At 44.3% G+C, this 14490-nt stretch overlaps 1 protein-coding gene across 2 annotated transcripts in view; it reads left to right on the top strand.

Annotated features, from left to right (window-relative positions):
• The window catches only part of rasgrf2a (Ras protein-specific guanine nucleotide-releasing factor 2a), a 28784-nt gene that overhangs the window by 5870 nt on the left and 8424 nt on the right, over positions 1-14490 (top strand). Inside the window, exons 2-15 of one of the 2 annotated variants that reach the window (XM_084383745.1) lie at positions 8454-8560; positions 9375-9522; positions 9831-9920; positions 10421-10674; positions 10772-10851; positions 11092-11285; positions 11389-11498; positions 11578-11696; positions 11783-11946; positions 13249-13315; positions 13400-13536; positions 13636-13718; positions 13806-14054; positions 14249-14341. In XM_084383745.1, the coding sequence (XP_084239871.1) occupies positions 8454-8560; positions 9375-9522; positions 9831-9920; positions 10421-10674; positions 10772-10851; positions 11092-11285; positions 11389-11498; positions 11578-11696; positions 11783-11946; positions 13249-13315; positions 13400-13536; positions 13636-13718; positions 13806-14054; positions 14249-14341 (1895 nt within the window). The remainder of the gene's footprint in view (positions 1-8453; positions 8561-9374; positions 9523-9830; positions 9921-10420; positions 10675-10771; positions 10852-11091; positions 11286-11388; positions 11499-11577; positions 11697-11782; positions 11947-13248; positions 13316-13399; positions 13537-13635; positions 13719-13805; positions 14055-14248; positions 14342-14490) is intronic. The other variant, XM_084383746.1, reaches the window with a different exon arrangement.

Here is a 14490-nt window from a genome sequence, read left to right on the forward strand (position 1 = left end):
AAACACAACCCCTGCTCGCCGTGCTATGAAGAGTAAAAACAGCCGGTTTATTAATAGGTTGGCAGGTTTTCTTTCTTACTGATCTCGCAGAAAGAACGGCGGGTTTGAAGCGTCCCGAGTCCCGGTGGTGAGAGGAAACACATGTCAACGTGGGAACAGACTTTGACACAACACCGGAGCGCTCTCCATCTTGTTCTACCTCAGTTTCTATCACTTTCCTCCTCACCTTCCTTTTCTTTTGCAGTTGTTCCAGTTGTTTTCTGAGGATAGTGACCGGGGAAAACGATACCTCTTCCTGTTTTGGTTGTGCAGTGGCAGACGTGCTTCCTTTGTGCCGTAATCTGAACTTTATTTTTGTGGGAAAAATCGACTGAATGGCATAAACGTGAGGTTTGTAGGAAACTGATCTGTGCGTTTTTCTCCAGTCGTCACGCTGACATCAGTATTTACACATGTTGAGTGGAGGTGACATCGTGTCGTGGTCCTTCACGTGTGGAGATGCAGCCTAACATCTAACATCCAGACGACAACAAGCAGCATTCACGACACAGTCAGTGTTTGAAGTCGGTCTGATGAAGGCCGCTCTGTGATTTTGACTGAGTCTGATGCCGACGTTTTAATGGAGCGACATTAAAGTCAAACAAACATCAGAGAGCATCGAAGCACTCGGCTGCAGATGATAACTGGATCATTTGATGTCCACTCTCTGCAGATACTCTGGCAGCAGCATTAATTATTCACTCGGCTCAGGACGATCCTGTTCATTAACATGACTGTGATCAGCGTATTGATCTAAACATGCTGAATGTGCTTCTGTGCTCTTTGTTCTCAGTCTCGTCCTCTCGAAGTTGCTCTTATTGTTTATCACTTTTATAAGATGCATCAGTGAGCGACGACGGGCTCCAGCTGGGCGGCTCGTGTTGACCCAGTGAACACATTGTTTGTAACACCCCCTTCATTAGATTAGTCTGAGATGAGTTAAATAGAGTATTAAATATGAACAACAGTGTGAGATAATAAAATCCACTGCTGTGATTTATTGCCTAATGAACTGGAAACATAAGCCCGGCTGAAAGCCGACGTTACTCATTGAGGCGATTATCGTCTTTGTGTGTCCACTTGTATCGTGTTGTTGTTGTTGTTGTTTAGAGACAAACAACTTCCTGATTTGTAGCTTATAAGAGAAATGAACTGTGAACAAATCGCTCGTTAATCTTTTCATCCTCAGACACGAAGCACCTCTTCAGTTTAGTTCAGGTCTGATGAGGATGATGAGGATGATGATGATGATGATCATGATGATGAGGGTAAATTCATCGCTCTTGTTGCACAGATCTGTTTGAAGAGTTATCCCGAATGATTTTAACATTTAATGACGTCAAGACAGCTGTGCACAACTTCAGACAAGTACAGTTTATGTTCCAGGAATGATTTTATCATCAGTTTGAAGATTAAATCCCATTTTACAGCCGGGTGTTAGTGGGTTTTTGTCCGGTGTGAAAGGATTTGCATTTTTATTTTTATTTTAATTGTATAAAAAAGTATAAAAATGTGCAGTTGACTCTGAAAAAAACAATTATATGGAAGAAGATTAAGGAAACTTTGCTATAAAGCATTTTTGCTGCTTGCTGCAGACCATGGCATCAATAATAACAGCAGAGTCTGACCGTTGTTTTGTTCTGGATTCTCTTCGAATAATAAATATAAACACAAACTGTGAGCGTTTAACATTAACCCATTACAAACTAATGTAACATCTACACTCGCACATTCATGTACAGCATGTTGACCGTCTTAATTAACTTAGATAAAACTTAAGTGCTGCTGAGATTAGCACATGTAAGTTTCCTGATATCAGAGAATAACACCATACACAACAACTATCATCAGAACTACAACAGAAAAGTTGCCAAAACAATGAGCTGAAAGACGCTAAAACACTGCAGAGCTGAGGGGAGCTGCAGCGTCGAGTGATTACTCACATCACCAGAAATGACCTCTTATCATCTGATGCATTGGAAATCTGAATATATTGATTAGAGCAGCTTTAAATAAAACGTCTTCCACTTTCTCGGCCTGTCCTGGAGAAGAGTACGTCGGCAGTCTCTAAGTTAAAGGTGCAGTATTTTAACATTTTAGCTCAAAACATTCAAAAATCAAAAAAATATATTTTGACGTCATGTCAAAGGCGTCTTTGTATCGTGTTGGAGAAATATCTACTGAAGTTAGCATGCTAACCAGCTAGCCCTTGGCCTGAAAACTTTTTTACAGCCGTCTACCGCTCCTGTCTTCTAAACACCAGCACTCTCCTGGTAGTCCCGCTAGCTGCACAGCTAACTGAGCTAACAAGCTAACAGCAGCTACAGTCATGAACGAATACCGTAAGCAGCAGTTAGCAGATATCCTGGCGATATGCTGCCCCCGTTTGAAGGGTCGGCTCTGATGTGAAATCTGTGCCGATCGTTTATTTCTTCGTCCCCCTGCACGCCGTCGCTTTATGCTAATGGTTCGGCCCACTACAGGCAACTCATCCAGCACCACCTGACCGATGTCTCCATGGTGACGAGGGTGATGGGTGAAGTGGTTTATGAACTGAAGCGGCGTGGTAGAAACACGTGAAGAGACGTGAAGGGAGACGATGTAAAGAGTTTGTCTACAGTCGAATAGAAACAGAGAGGAGAGCAGTGTGACGAATATTTAGTTTTATTTATTACACTTATAGAAATACACAGTATATAAAGAGAGATTACAGCCTTTAAAACCAATATTTAATACGTTAACTCTTATTAAAACATGTAAACGCAGCCCTCTGCAGTGTGAGTGTTTGTGAGGTTGTGGCTAACGTGGTGCTGCTCTGGGATGCTGCTGTGCTTGACTAAGAATAGCATCCTTGCTGGTCCTTTCGCCTGCAGTCACTGTCTGAATACCAAGTCAACAAGACTGCACCGCACACACACACACACTCGGCTACACACTGCTGGTACCTGAGCTATTTGTAGCCCACCTCCGACTGTACTGCGAGGGGGATCTGTCCGTCCGTCTCTGAGTGCAGGACGGCTGCAGCAGAGGTGGAAAGGCTGCCAAACAATGTCAGTTAGTTTATTCTCATTGAGCCAGTCGTGCACGTGTGCGTGGAAATGTCCCGAATTCATGCGGATGCATTTAAATCCACATCAGTGTGTCTTGTGTCGCAGCAGCAGGTTTTACAGGCCTCGGACACGAACAGGAAATATGAATACTGACACCAAAAGAGTAAAATATTAAATGAATATTATGAATTTGGTCAATCGTGAAAATCAAAATATAAACAGAGGATAACAAACCAAATACATTCAACAAGTGTGTGTGTTAACTTTGTCTTATAAATACCTCATGTTTCTTTACTTGAAGTTATAATTTGGTTAAAAAATGCATCGTGATGACCGTCCCGTCAAGTTACGACAACATAAATAACATATTTATTTATTATAGTGTGGTTCAGTCACAGCCCCTCACTGTCTGTTATTTAAGCGCTGTGTGTGCATCGGACAATAACAACTAAAATCTATATTTTTAGACATTTAAACATTAAACACGTTTTTAGTTGTGAGAGAGATTATTATCTGTACCGTGTAAAGTGTTAGTAGCATATTTCAAATGTGTTATTTGAAAGAATATGGTAAATTTTATACATATTTATTTACAGAAGGCAAGTAATATTCAGCCTCACACAGAAATAAACATAAACAATCGGAAATGTGTGAATTACATGTAACAGAAATAAACAGTAACGGCTCAAAGTGAGCAGGTCCGTGTTGCCCGAGTGGCTTCAGTGTTCGTCCTCGGTGCTGCAGGAGGAGCGATGAAGCGAAAGATTCAAACACACCAACATCGTCCTGAAGTCTCCTCGTCGTTGTTGTTGTTGTTGTTGTTGTGTAAGTGATGCTCAGAGTCACAGCTCCTGTCTGTGTCCGTGCACAGGCAGCCGATGTCTGTCTGTGACTGGACAAAGTGATGCTGAACGAGGCCGGGCATAAAGCTCTGTCTGTGTTTCTGTGTCTGTGTGTCTGTCTCATTGTTATCCTCTAGCTTAAAGCAGGCTTGTGGCTGGGGAAGCCGCATTAGCAATGCGAGGAGCTGTACAAGCCTTCATAGTTATGTAACCCCACTGCCCCCCCAACACACACACACACACACACACACACACACACACACACAGACAAGCCCTTAAGCCTCTCTCTGGTCCGTAGCCGGCACACGCTAGCAAGTGTCTGTCACCCGCTTATCGTTACATCATTACTATACAGGCCTACTTTCTCCCCGTGGCCTCACAGCGACGGTTATTTTCAGACGTTTTAATATAATAACAAAATATAAATATGCAGCAAGGTACTGCAGGCAGTGTGTAGGTACTTCTTTCTTACTTACTGAACCACAACAAAAAGTAGTAAAACACAGGAAAAGAAAGGCTCTTTAATATTTAAAAATGAAGTATATTTACAAATAAATATGTCGTGTAGTTTAGACTCAGTGTTTAAAGACCACAGTCGCTGTCTTTATGCTCTTCAGTCTGCAGTAAATGTTTATGTGGAATAAATATTATGTCATTTTTCCGTGGGAGCCTTTTGTTGAGCCGTCAGCCTCTGGAGTGATTACGGTCTCGTCGGACTGGTGATAGAAGAATTATATAATGAAGGACTGACTGGCTGTCTGCTGGTTTCTGCTGGAACAAGACTCAAGATGTTGTCAGACGTCGTGTGAGATGTCACCAAAGCGACATAAAAACCAGATGTGTTCTGTTCAAATACAGTTATTCACTGCAGGGGAAAAACATTTTGTCACTTCAGTCGACGAACGACAACAAAAGAGGTGAACTACAAAGGAGAAACGGGCCTAACTCAGTTATCAGAAGCTCTTATCTGCTTCGCTTTAAACCAGCGTGTCTCAGACTTTATTAGACCGAGAAAAAAACCCTCAGAGACCACCGAGCGTTCCAACATCCCCAAAAACAATGGGGCTACTTCAACAGTATATCACAAATTATAGCCTAATTAGATGACAGTCTCTCCTACTCGCTCATCACTGTCTCTGTTGCCATCTTAAAGAGAGAGGATGGAGACATCTGACTCTCAAACTGGAGGATGTTAGTCTCACATCGCGGTGAACAGCTGATCATTTTTGACCTAAATCGTAAATGTGTTGTGCAGGCAGCGTCGCAAATAAACTCTGACGCCACAGCCGAACAACCAATTCAAATAATAAATCAATTATTATCTGCGACAACACATCTGTCCCGCTCACTGTGAGGCTTTGGAGGCGCTCAGTATCGCATGAAGTTTGAGAAACACTAAATTAAAACATGAGATTTTATTAAATCTACTCGCAGAGCGCTGGTGGCTGAGAGAAGCTGCTTTAAAAGCAACACCGCTGCTCTGAAACCTTTCACAAGTCAGATTTCACGTGTTAATTGAATACTTTCACTTGTGATTGGCTTTATTCACACGCATACGAGAAGTTTGACGCCAGAGAAGAAGATATTTCAACACGTGAACTGGCTGTAACGACTTCCTCGTAGTGACCGATGGGTTGATGTCTGAATAGTTCATGACGAGCTTCTCTTGAACTCGTGCAGCTGTCGTAGTTTAGTCGTAAATAAAACACAGATCGGTTGTTAACATCACTCTGCATCAGAAACATGTGCAACACGGGTTGTTGCTTTGATGTACGGCAGTGAACTCATGCATAAAGGCGTGCGAATCGAAAGTCGGCATGTTTAGAAGAATTACATGTCCACATGTAGTTTCTGAATCTTTTATAACGTCCGAGTAGCGAACAGGAGACGCAAGATGATTAAGACGACCGAACGAAGTCCCTGTTGAGTCTGAACACTGCAGCAGGAAACAAGTCGTGAGAGTTAATCAGACACGGACGGGAAGTGTTTTGTTCAAGTGTACAAACTCTTTATCATCCTTGGTGCCTGTTTTCTCTGCCTACGAGCCCAGAGACACTGCAGCTGCAGGGCTGGGCAATATATATCAATATTGTATATGAGTCTGTGTATGGTCTTATTTTTTGGATATCATTATATGATGATATGACATAAGTGTCATTTTCTGCACTCACCTGGCTGATCTACTTGTTGTAATACTTGTCTTTACCCAAGTACCAACAGTCATTCCTAAAGTATTGTCGCAATATCGAGGTCAAAATATTATGATTTTGGTTTTGTTGCCCAGTCCTCACATTCATGAAGTGCTCCAGAGGAGACTTCAAAATCAAGATGCATATCGTGTATCGTAACAAAGCCTAAAAATACCGCAATATTATTTTCGGGCAGCGTCACCAGCCCTTTTCTCCGTGTCATGCCAAATATCTGCCTTATCTCGCGTGGGACTACAACACACGCCTACTCCACAAAACACACATCATTGTCTGAACTCACCAGACATATCGAGGTGTCGGTATTAAATCTAAACTGTTTCATAACCAGTTAAAAGTTCCTTGTGGAGCATTTCAGTTTGACTGCAACAAACTGTGAACTGTAACTCGAATATAAAACTCTCTTGAACTCTGTACTGAATCTTTCCTCCTCATGCAGACGTGTTATTTAGAAATCTTGATTTTTATCTATTTTAAAAGGACCATGAATAAATGAAAAACTGCCCTGAAATGTCAAAACACTGTCGTTACTTCACGTTCGTTCTTAGGCGCCGTCTTTTCTCCGCATTATCCCTTTAACTCAGCACAGACATGTCAGAGCCGCTCATGTAAATCACTTAATTAGATCACTGATATTGGTGCGGCGATGCTGGAGGTGATCCGACGTGCTGTGACATGACGGCCCGTCGTTGGTAACGTGTTGTGACGGACTGGCAGGACGTGGTGCCATGAAGACAGGGTGACCATGTAGGTTATCACCCAGCGGCGTCTCGGCTTTCATAGAAGACATGACCCTTTTCACGGAGCTGCTACGAGCGCCCCGTCAGTGACAGTCAGCAGGACGTTGACGGATCGGGACTGTCATGAATCAAACACACATTTGTGATGATATCAGCCAAAGACAAAGTGTTTTTTATTCTTTCTTTGCATTTTTTTGAGCAAGATATCCTCTCGATTTAGCCTGAGAGAGATCCTCCATAGTTTGACCTGTAGGGCAGCATTTTTGGGAAACTACAGGATGTTTTCTGGACATTTAACAGTCAAAAGAGGAAGACAAAAGAGAGTTTAAGGGGAAAAAAAGATTCAAAATAGTTAAAAATCACACTCATAGCTCTGTAAATCTTAACACAAAGACATGAAACAGATTTTTAGATTAAATGTGACCCACACTTCCTGACGATGTCACTATCTCGGATGGTCAGTGAGGAAAACTTCCATAAATCCACTTAGAATCCATAGAAAAAAGACCATTCAGAACTTCCTTGAGAATCGTCACATTTTTAAGTTTTCCTCATATGAGAATAATTTAGTGATAGTTGTCTTTAAATCTTTGTGTCCAACGCAAACAGGAAGTGCTAATGGCTAATTCGGCACACTTTAAATGGCACTGATTCGCTGAATATGGGCCTGCAGCTGACACATCACAGCTGACTGACTGTCTTCAGATCAGTAGTACGTTCAGTCTGTCGATTAATCATGAAAATAATTTGTAGATTCATTAATAATGAAGATGAATGGCTGATTAATGAACTCCTGGCAGGTAAAATATGTTGTTACTGGATGGCAACGCTGCTTAAAGTTCGGACTGACATTGACCGGCTTAATAATCAGAGATATGAGAGCCGTTTGTTGTTCTGAGCGTCTCGATCTCAAACAAATCTACAAGGATCAAGTTACTGAAACAACGTAAAGTAGGCAGAGTGGTGCGGTATAATGCGATGGGCATTAATGTTGTCGGCAGGAAGCATCGATCCAGCCGCACTAAAACACAGATGTCGACATGAACGTGCAGCTCTGAGGCGCCACTCTTTGTGTTATTAACACTGTGTGGGTCTGAAGTTAATGTTCATGTGTTGCTGATGTGCTGCTGTGAGCTTGTGGTATTGATTTTGTGTGGTGGTGTTGGTGACGGAGATGTTTCAGCCTCTGACGTTGAAATTAAAACGATGGATGGAAAGTTTAGAGAGAGTGTGGACACGACAGAGCGATCAATCAGCTGCTCCCAGCCTCATTTAAAACCCAGTTTGTGTTGAGGAATAAGTCTCGATGTTTTTGTGGATACTTGAAGTAACAGCCTGATGTTTCTTCTTCTCATGCCAGTATTTTGATTTTACTTTGATACGGACGTTAGTAATTTGTAACGAGATACTTTTTGTGTGTATTTGTCAGTTAATACATTTTCAAAAACGGAGATTAATCGATAAATGATTAATCGTTAACATCCCTAACTGAGTCGCTTAAAAAGTTGCCCGAGGATCAATAAAGTTCTGTCTTGTCTCAACCTGTCATCACTAACTGTTGATTATATTTTGCAGCACTACTTCCTGGTCATTTTTGGCCACGATGGACAGAAACCTCTGGAGCTGCGGACGGAGGAGGAGTCGGACTGCAACGAGTGGGTGGAGTTCATCCAGCAGGCCAGGTGAGAACAGACCTCACTTCAGTTTACTCAAGTGCTGCACTGAAGTACAATGTTGAGGTACTCTTTAAGGATAGGCTGTTTATCAGGACCAGTATTCAGCATCTCTCTGATCAACGGTATCTGTTTTTTTTGCGTCTGATTGGCAATAAATTAAAATGATTATAAGAATATAAGTAAAGCTAACTGCTGTATCGTGCTGTAGGCAACTGGATGTGTTTCAGTTTCTCTAAGACGTTTCACCTTCAAGCTTCTTCACTTCTGAACTGAATAATATGAACAATAAATCTACATCTGAGCCTTTTACAGGTTAGGAGCTTATTTTTAAAATGCAAAAATGTGATATTATTATCGATATCGGCCGTGAGAAGCAGGTGATTATCTGTATCGGCTGAAGAAATCCGTATCGTGCATCCCTAAAAATCCTGTCTTCACCTGCTCCTACTCTGTTTTTCTACTTTCCTGCTTTCTTTTTGTGCTGATGCACATTCGGCATAACGACCACGTGTTATTCCATATTTGTTTAACATCTGAGAGTGTGTGTGTGTGTGTGTGGACGTGTTTTGCTCGCAGCGGTTCACATTTAGGTCACACTGGTGCTGTATTGCTACGCCGGTTACATCACAGACTTGATCTCGCCACTCCACCTCTGCTCCTCTCTGCCTCTCTGTTTCTGTCGCTCCTGTTTTCATCCCAACGTTCAGCAGAAAACACGACCGAAACACTTGTTTCTTCTGACATCATGACACGTTTCTGTCAGGTTGTTTATTGTGTCGAACATGAATTATCAAACTCTGTCCCCGTCCTCGCTTTTTAGTTACTCTGACATCATCATCGAGCGTGAGATCCTGATGCAGAAGTACATCCACCTGGTCCAGATCATGGAGACCGAGAAGGTCGCGGCCAATCAGCTCCGCACTCAGCTGGAGGACCAGGACACTGAGATCGAGAGGCTCAAAGCCGAGGTACGCATGAGTGCATCCACATCTGCGTGTGCATGCATACATAAATCCACACACACTGTCGCGCACACGCTCAGATGGAGCGGATCAAAGCGTGCAGATGCAGCAGACCTGATGGGGAAACGCTGGAGTTCGGAGCTCACCATGTGTGTCTTTGAATGAACGCTCAGCGGGGGCTCCGGCGACTGCAGGAGCATTAACTTCCTCGTCATGACACGAGATGTCTGCTTTGTTTTGAGCCTCCAAAGTGGCTCCATGAATATTTTAACCTCTGTGCCAGTTTGTTCACATCGACGCTGTTGTTGTGCCAGATCGTAGTGTTGAACAAAACCAAGGAGAGGATGCAGCCGAGCCAGAGCAACCAGGAGGAGGAAGACCCAGACATTAAAAAGATCAAGAAGGTAAAACGTTTAAACACATCGATTTTCCAATTCAAATCGATCTGATATTCATAAAATTTGCTTTTCTTTGTGGAGGTTTTTTCCCCCTCAAAGCACCAAATGCGAGTAAATCTGTGAAGGCTGTCCACCAGCTCCCCGAGGGATTAACGTTTGTACCGAAACAGTCATGTGATTAAAACTACGCTCAGAGTCTCGACTGTGTTTTGGTGTCATTTACGGACACGCTGCTTCTGTCCTTCTGACTTCACGGTGCATTCAGGTGCACCTCGTAAACTCAGACATAAACATAACATAAACATAAACGGCATTTAGAAAACACAACATTCAGAAATCATATCACTTTGGAGATGCTGTTGTGTTTTGACCCTCAAGGCCACCATATCTACCTCTGACTCTGAATCAGATCGAGTTGAATCGGGTGAGTCGCAGCTCTGTTTCACACAGCGATGTGAAACGGAGTCAGAACAAAGAGAGACGCCGAGTGTGTTTCCTCTGTGCAGGTGCAGAGCTTCATGCGTGGCTGGCTCTGCCGGAGGAAGTGGAAGATCATCGTCCAGGACTACATCTGTTCCCCTCACGCCGAGAGCATGAGGAAAAGGAACCAGATCGTCTTCAACATGGTGGAGGCGGAGACGGAGTACGTCCACCAGCTCTCCATCCTGGTGAACTGTTTCCTGCGGCCGCTCCGCATGGCCGCCAGCTCCAAGAAACCTCCCATCAGCCACGATGACGTCAGCACCATATTCCTCAACAGGTGCGGCCATCTTGTTTTTTTAAGTGACGTTTGTAGTTTAACGTTACAGCAGGAAACTCGTTCACAGCGATCTGAGACCAGTTCTGTCTTTCTCCAGTGAGACCATCATGTTTCTGCACGAGATCTTCCATCAGGGTCTCAAAGCTCGGATCGCTAACTGGCCCACGCTCGTTCTGGGTGAGTACTGCAGAGACGAGACCACAGTCCAGTCTGCATTCACAGTTTGCATGTTTGTGATGATTAATAATAGTTTGCACGGCGTTACGTCACTGCACAGTCTTTGTAGCAGATATCGTGCATCCCTTCATTACATTAAATTAACTTTAAAAAAAGGAAACGTGAAACAAACAGACAGTTTATTGTGGTGGATTAGTATTGAAGGAGCGTCGTCACACGCGTTTCCTCTTTGCCACCCAGCCGACCTGTTCGACATCCTGCTGCCCATGCTGAACATCTATCAGGAGTTTGTGAGGAACCATCAGTACAGTCTGCAGGTTCTGGCCAACTGCAAGCAGAACAGAGACTTCGACAAGCTGCTCAAACAGTACGAGTCCAACGCTGCCTGCGAGGGCCGCATGCTGGAGACGTTCCTCACCTACCCCATGTTCCAGGTGCTGTTCACACCTCCACCTTCACATGTCAAACATCCACTGACGAACAAAAAGCAGCTTAGTCACCTGCTTTGTTTGTAATTGGTGTGTTTTGGTGTTTCAGATTCCTCGATACATCATCACCCTTCACGAGCTGCTGGCACACACACCTCACGAGCACGTGGAGCGAAAGAGTCTCGAATTCGCCAAATCCAAACTGGAGGAGCTGTCGAAGTGAGTGCGAGCACGTTTCAGAGATGTGTGTTGACAGACGGTGATAACGATGCTAACGATTGATTGGTCGCGTTGTCAGGATGATGCACGATGAGGTGAGCGACACCGAGAACATCAGGAAGAATCTGGCCATCGAGCGGATGATCGTGGAGGGCTGCGACATCCTGTTAGACACGAGTCAGACCTTCGTCAGACAAGGTGAGCCTCCTCTCGGTCGTCGGCCTCTCTTGTCGCTTTGACTCCGTCACTTTTCACTCACTCCCTCACTCCGACTCCACGTCCAGGCTCTCTCATCCAGCTGCCGTCCAGCAGCGAGCGGGGCATGCTCAGTAAGGTCCGCCTGGGCTCGCTGTCACTGAGGAAGGAAGGAGAGCGGCAGTGTTTCCTGTTCACCAAACACTTCCTCATCTGTACGCGAACATCTGGAGGAAAGCTCCACCTGCTCAAGGTCAGCCTCACCTGAGCACAGACACAAGTTACACAGTTGTTTAACATTTGAAGTCCATGCCAGAACATCTATGAAAGGACAGACCATTTACAAAAAACACAGTCGCAGGAGTCAGCTGGCTGATATCTCAGTACCGGGCTGGGTGTCAGTCCTGTTATCTGGAGGACTTCTGGACAGGACACGCAGTCCCTAAAATATTATAATGTGGCTGATATGAAAGGAAAACTACAATAAACTCCTTGTTCAAACTCACCAAATACTGCAGCTACAACAGTCTGTAGTCAAATCCAAAAGTCCTTGAGCCTGTAATAAGATAAGATAATCCTTCATTAGTCCCACAGCTGGGACACTTGTGTTACTACAGCAGCAAAGAGGAGAGCAAGAGAGAGAGAGAGAGGGCATAAGTTAAAACAGTAAACAGTAAAATCAAATACATTTTATTTATATAGCCCAAAATTAACTCACATCGCCTCAGTGGGCTTTACAATCTGTACAGTGAACAGCATCATCTGTCCTCTGACCCTCGATTCAAGTGAGGAAAAACTTACCATGTTGGAAAAAAAACCTTTGTACAGCTGCAGAGGACATACAAGTCAAGTATATAAAATATATGTGAAGTGTGTGGATCCAGGAGGACGACTGAGCAGGACAGCGGCGTGGTGACCTGGAAGAGGACAGGCCAACAAGATAATTAGCAAAAGTTAAAAATATAAGTAAATAAAGCAGTTTGAACAATATGAGCTGTAGAAAGAAGAATCAAAAACTCCAAAGATATTTACACCACTGCACACTGAGATCTTGAAAATGGCTCATCGGGATATTGAGCGCAGTTAGAAGTCATATTTCCATCAAAAACAAAGTTGATCCATCCTCAGACGGGAGCAGATGAAGATGCTGGTGGTGATTGTTGCTCAACTACCGTACTGAAGTAAAAGTACTGAAGCATCAATACTGCAAGAAACGAGTATTGAAACCGTGTTAAATAATCAGTGTCGGTATTTATCGATATGTGACAACACTTCTTACAAATAATTGAATGAAATGTTGCACAGGACGTCAAAGTTAGAATAATTTACCTGTGAAGGTCGGTTTCGTCTCTCATCACCACTTGTTTACTGGTTCATGTAATTTCCCCGTCCTGCTCTCGTCCACTCAAATGAAATGTGGTTTGCCATCTGTTGTCTGTTTGAATTCATGCAGATGCAGCGTCGGGGTCACATACAGAAATGTGTTCACTGTTTACACACAAACGATGGCGGTATTTAATTAACTTTGTACTTTCTTCATCCGACTCTCTAACAGCAAGGAGGAACGCTGTCTCTGATCGAGTGCACTCTGATTGAAGAGCTGGATGCCAGCGATGAGGACTGTGAGTATCTTTATGTCAGATTGTATCCAACCTGTGTGTCTTTGCTGCTCACTGAGGCGTGCGCTGTGTGTTTTACTCTCGCAGACAATGCAGCAGGTCAAGGCTTCAACCATCTGGAGTTTAAAATCGTGGTGGAGCCTCCCGACGGGCAGTCCTTCTCCGTTGTCCTGTTGGCTCCGTCTCGCCAAGAAAAGGCAGCGTGGACGAGCGACATCAGCCAGGTGAGTCTGACTGTGCGGACTACACCGACCTGAGTGAGTCGAGCGAAGCAGTTTTCTGATTCTGGATGTTTGATGATGCTCCTCCGCTCTCTGCTTCAGTGCATCGATAACATCCGATGTAACGGCCTGATGACCAGCGTGTTCGAGGAGAACTCCAAGGTTTCTGTGCCGCACATGATCAAGTGAGAAAAGAGAAAACTATATGCACTAAAGTCTGAATTATATGCATCGTAACTCGGTAACAACCTGAGCCGATGTCTCCTCTGAAGGTCTGACGCCCGGCTGCACAAAGACGACGTCGACATCTGCTTCAGCAAGACGCTCAACTCCTGCAAGGTCCCGCAGATCCGCTACGCCAGCGTGGAGCGGCTGCTGGAGCGCCTGACGGACCTGCGCTTCCTCTCCATCGACTTCCTCAACACCTTCCTCCACACGTACCGGATCTTCACCACCGCCGCCGTCGTCATCGACAAGCTGGCTGACATCTACAAGAAGCCGTTCACCTCCATCCCCGTCAGGTACCGTGACGCTACCTCAACGTGGTTCCTCCACGTGTTCCTCCGTCCTCGTCGTCCTCGTTCCCTCTCACGCATGGCCGCCTACGTTCACTCCATCTCTCCATTTCCACATTTTCTGTTGTTCTCTCTTCATCCATCACCCCGCCATGCCCCTTCCTCTTCCTCCTCCTCCTCCTCTTCCTCTCACTGTCCAGGATCGAGCAACATTCATGTGACCGTCTGTCCATCATGTCCCTCTGTCCTGACTACAGTCTGAAGATCACACAGCTCGCACTGGACCAGACCAAGTAAATACCATCAGCAGCAGAGCTGAAACCAACCATTATTTTAACTGTTGATTATTTTCACGATTAATCAATTAGTTGTTGGGGCTATAAAAATGTTGATTAGTGTTTCCAAAAGCCCCAGATGACGTCCTCAAGTGTCTTGTTTTGTC

The sequence above is a fragment of the Pagrus pagrus genome (assembly GCF_965226575.1).
Source record: "Pagrus pagrus genome assembly, chromosome: 19".
Classification (NCBI taxonomy): Eukaryota; Metazoa; Chordata; class Actinopteri; order Spariformes; family Sparidae; genus Pagrus; species Pagrus pagrus.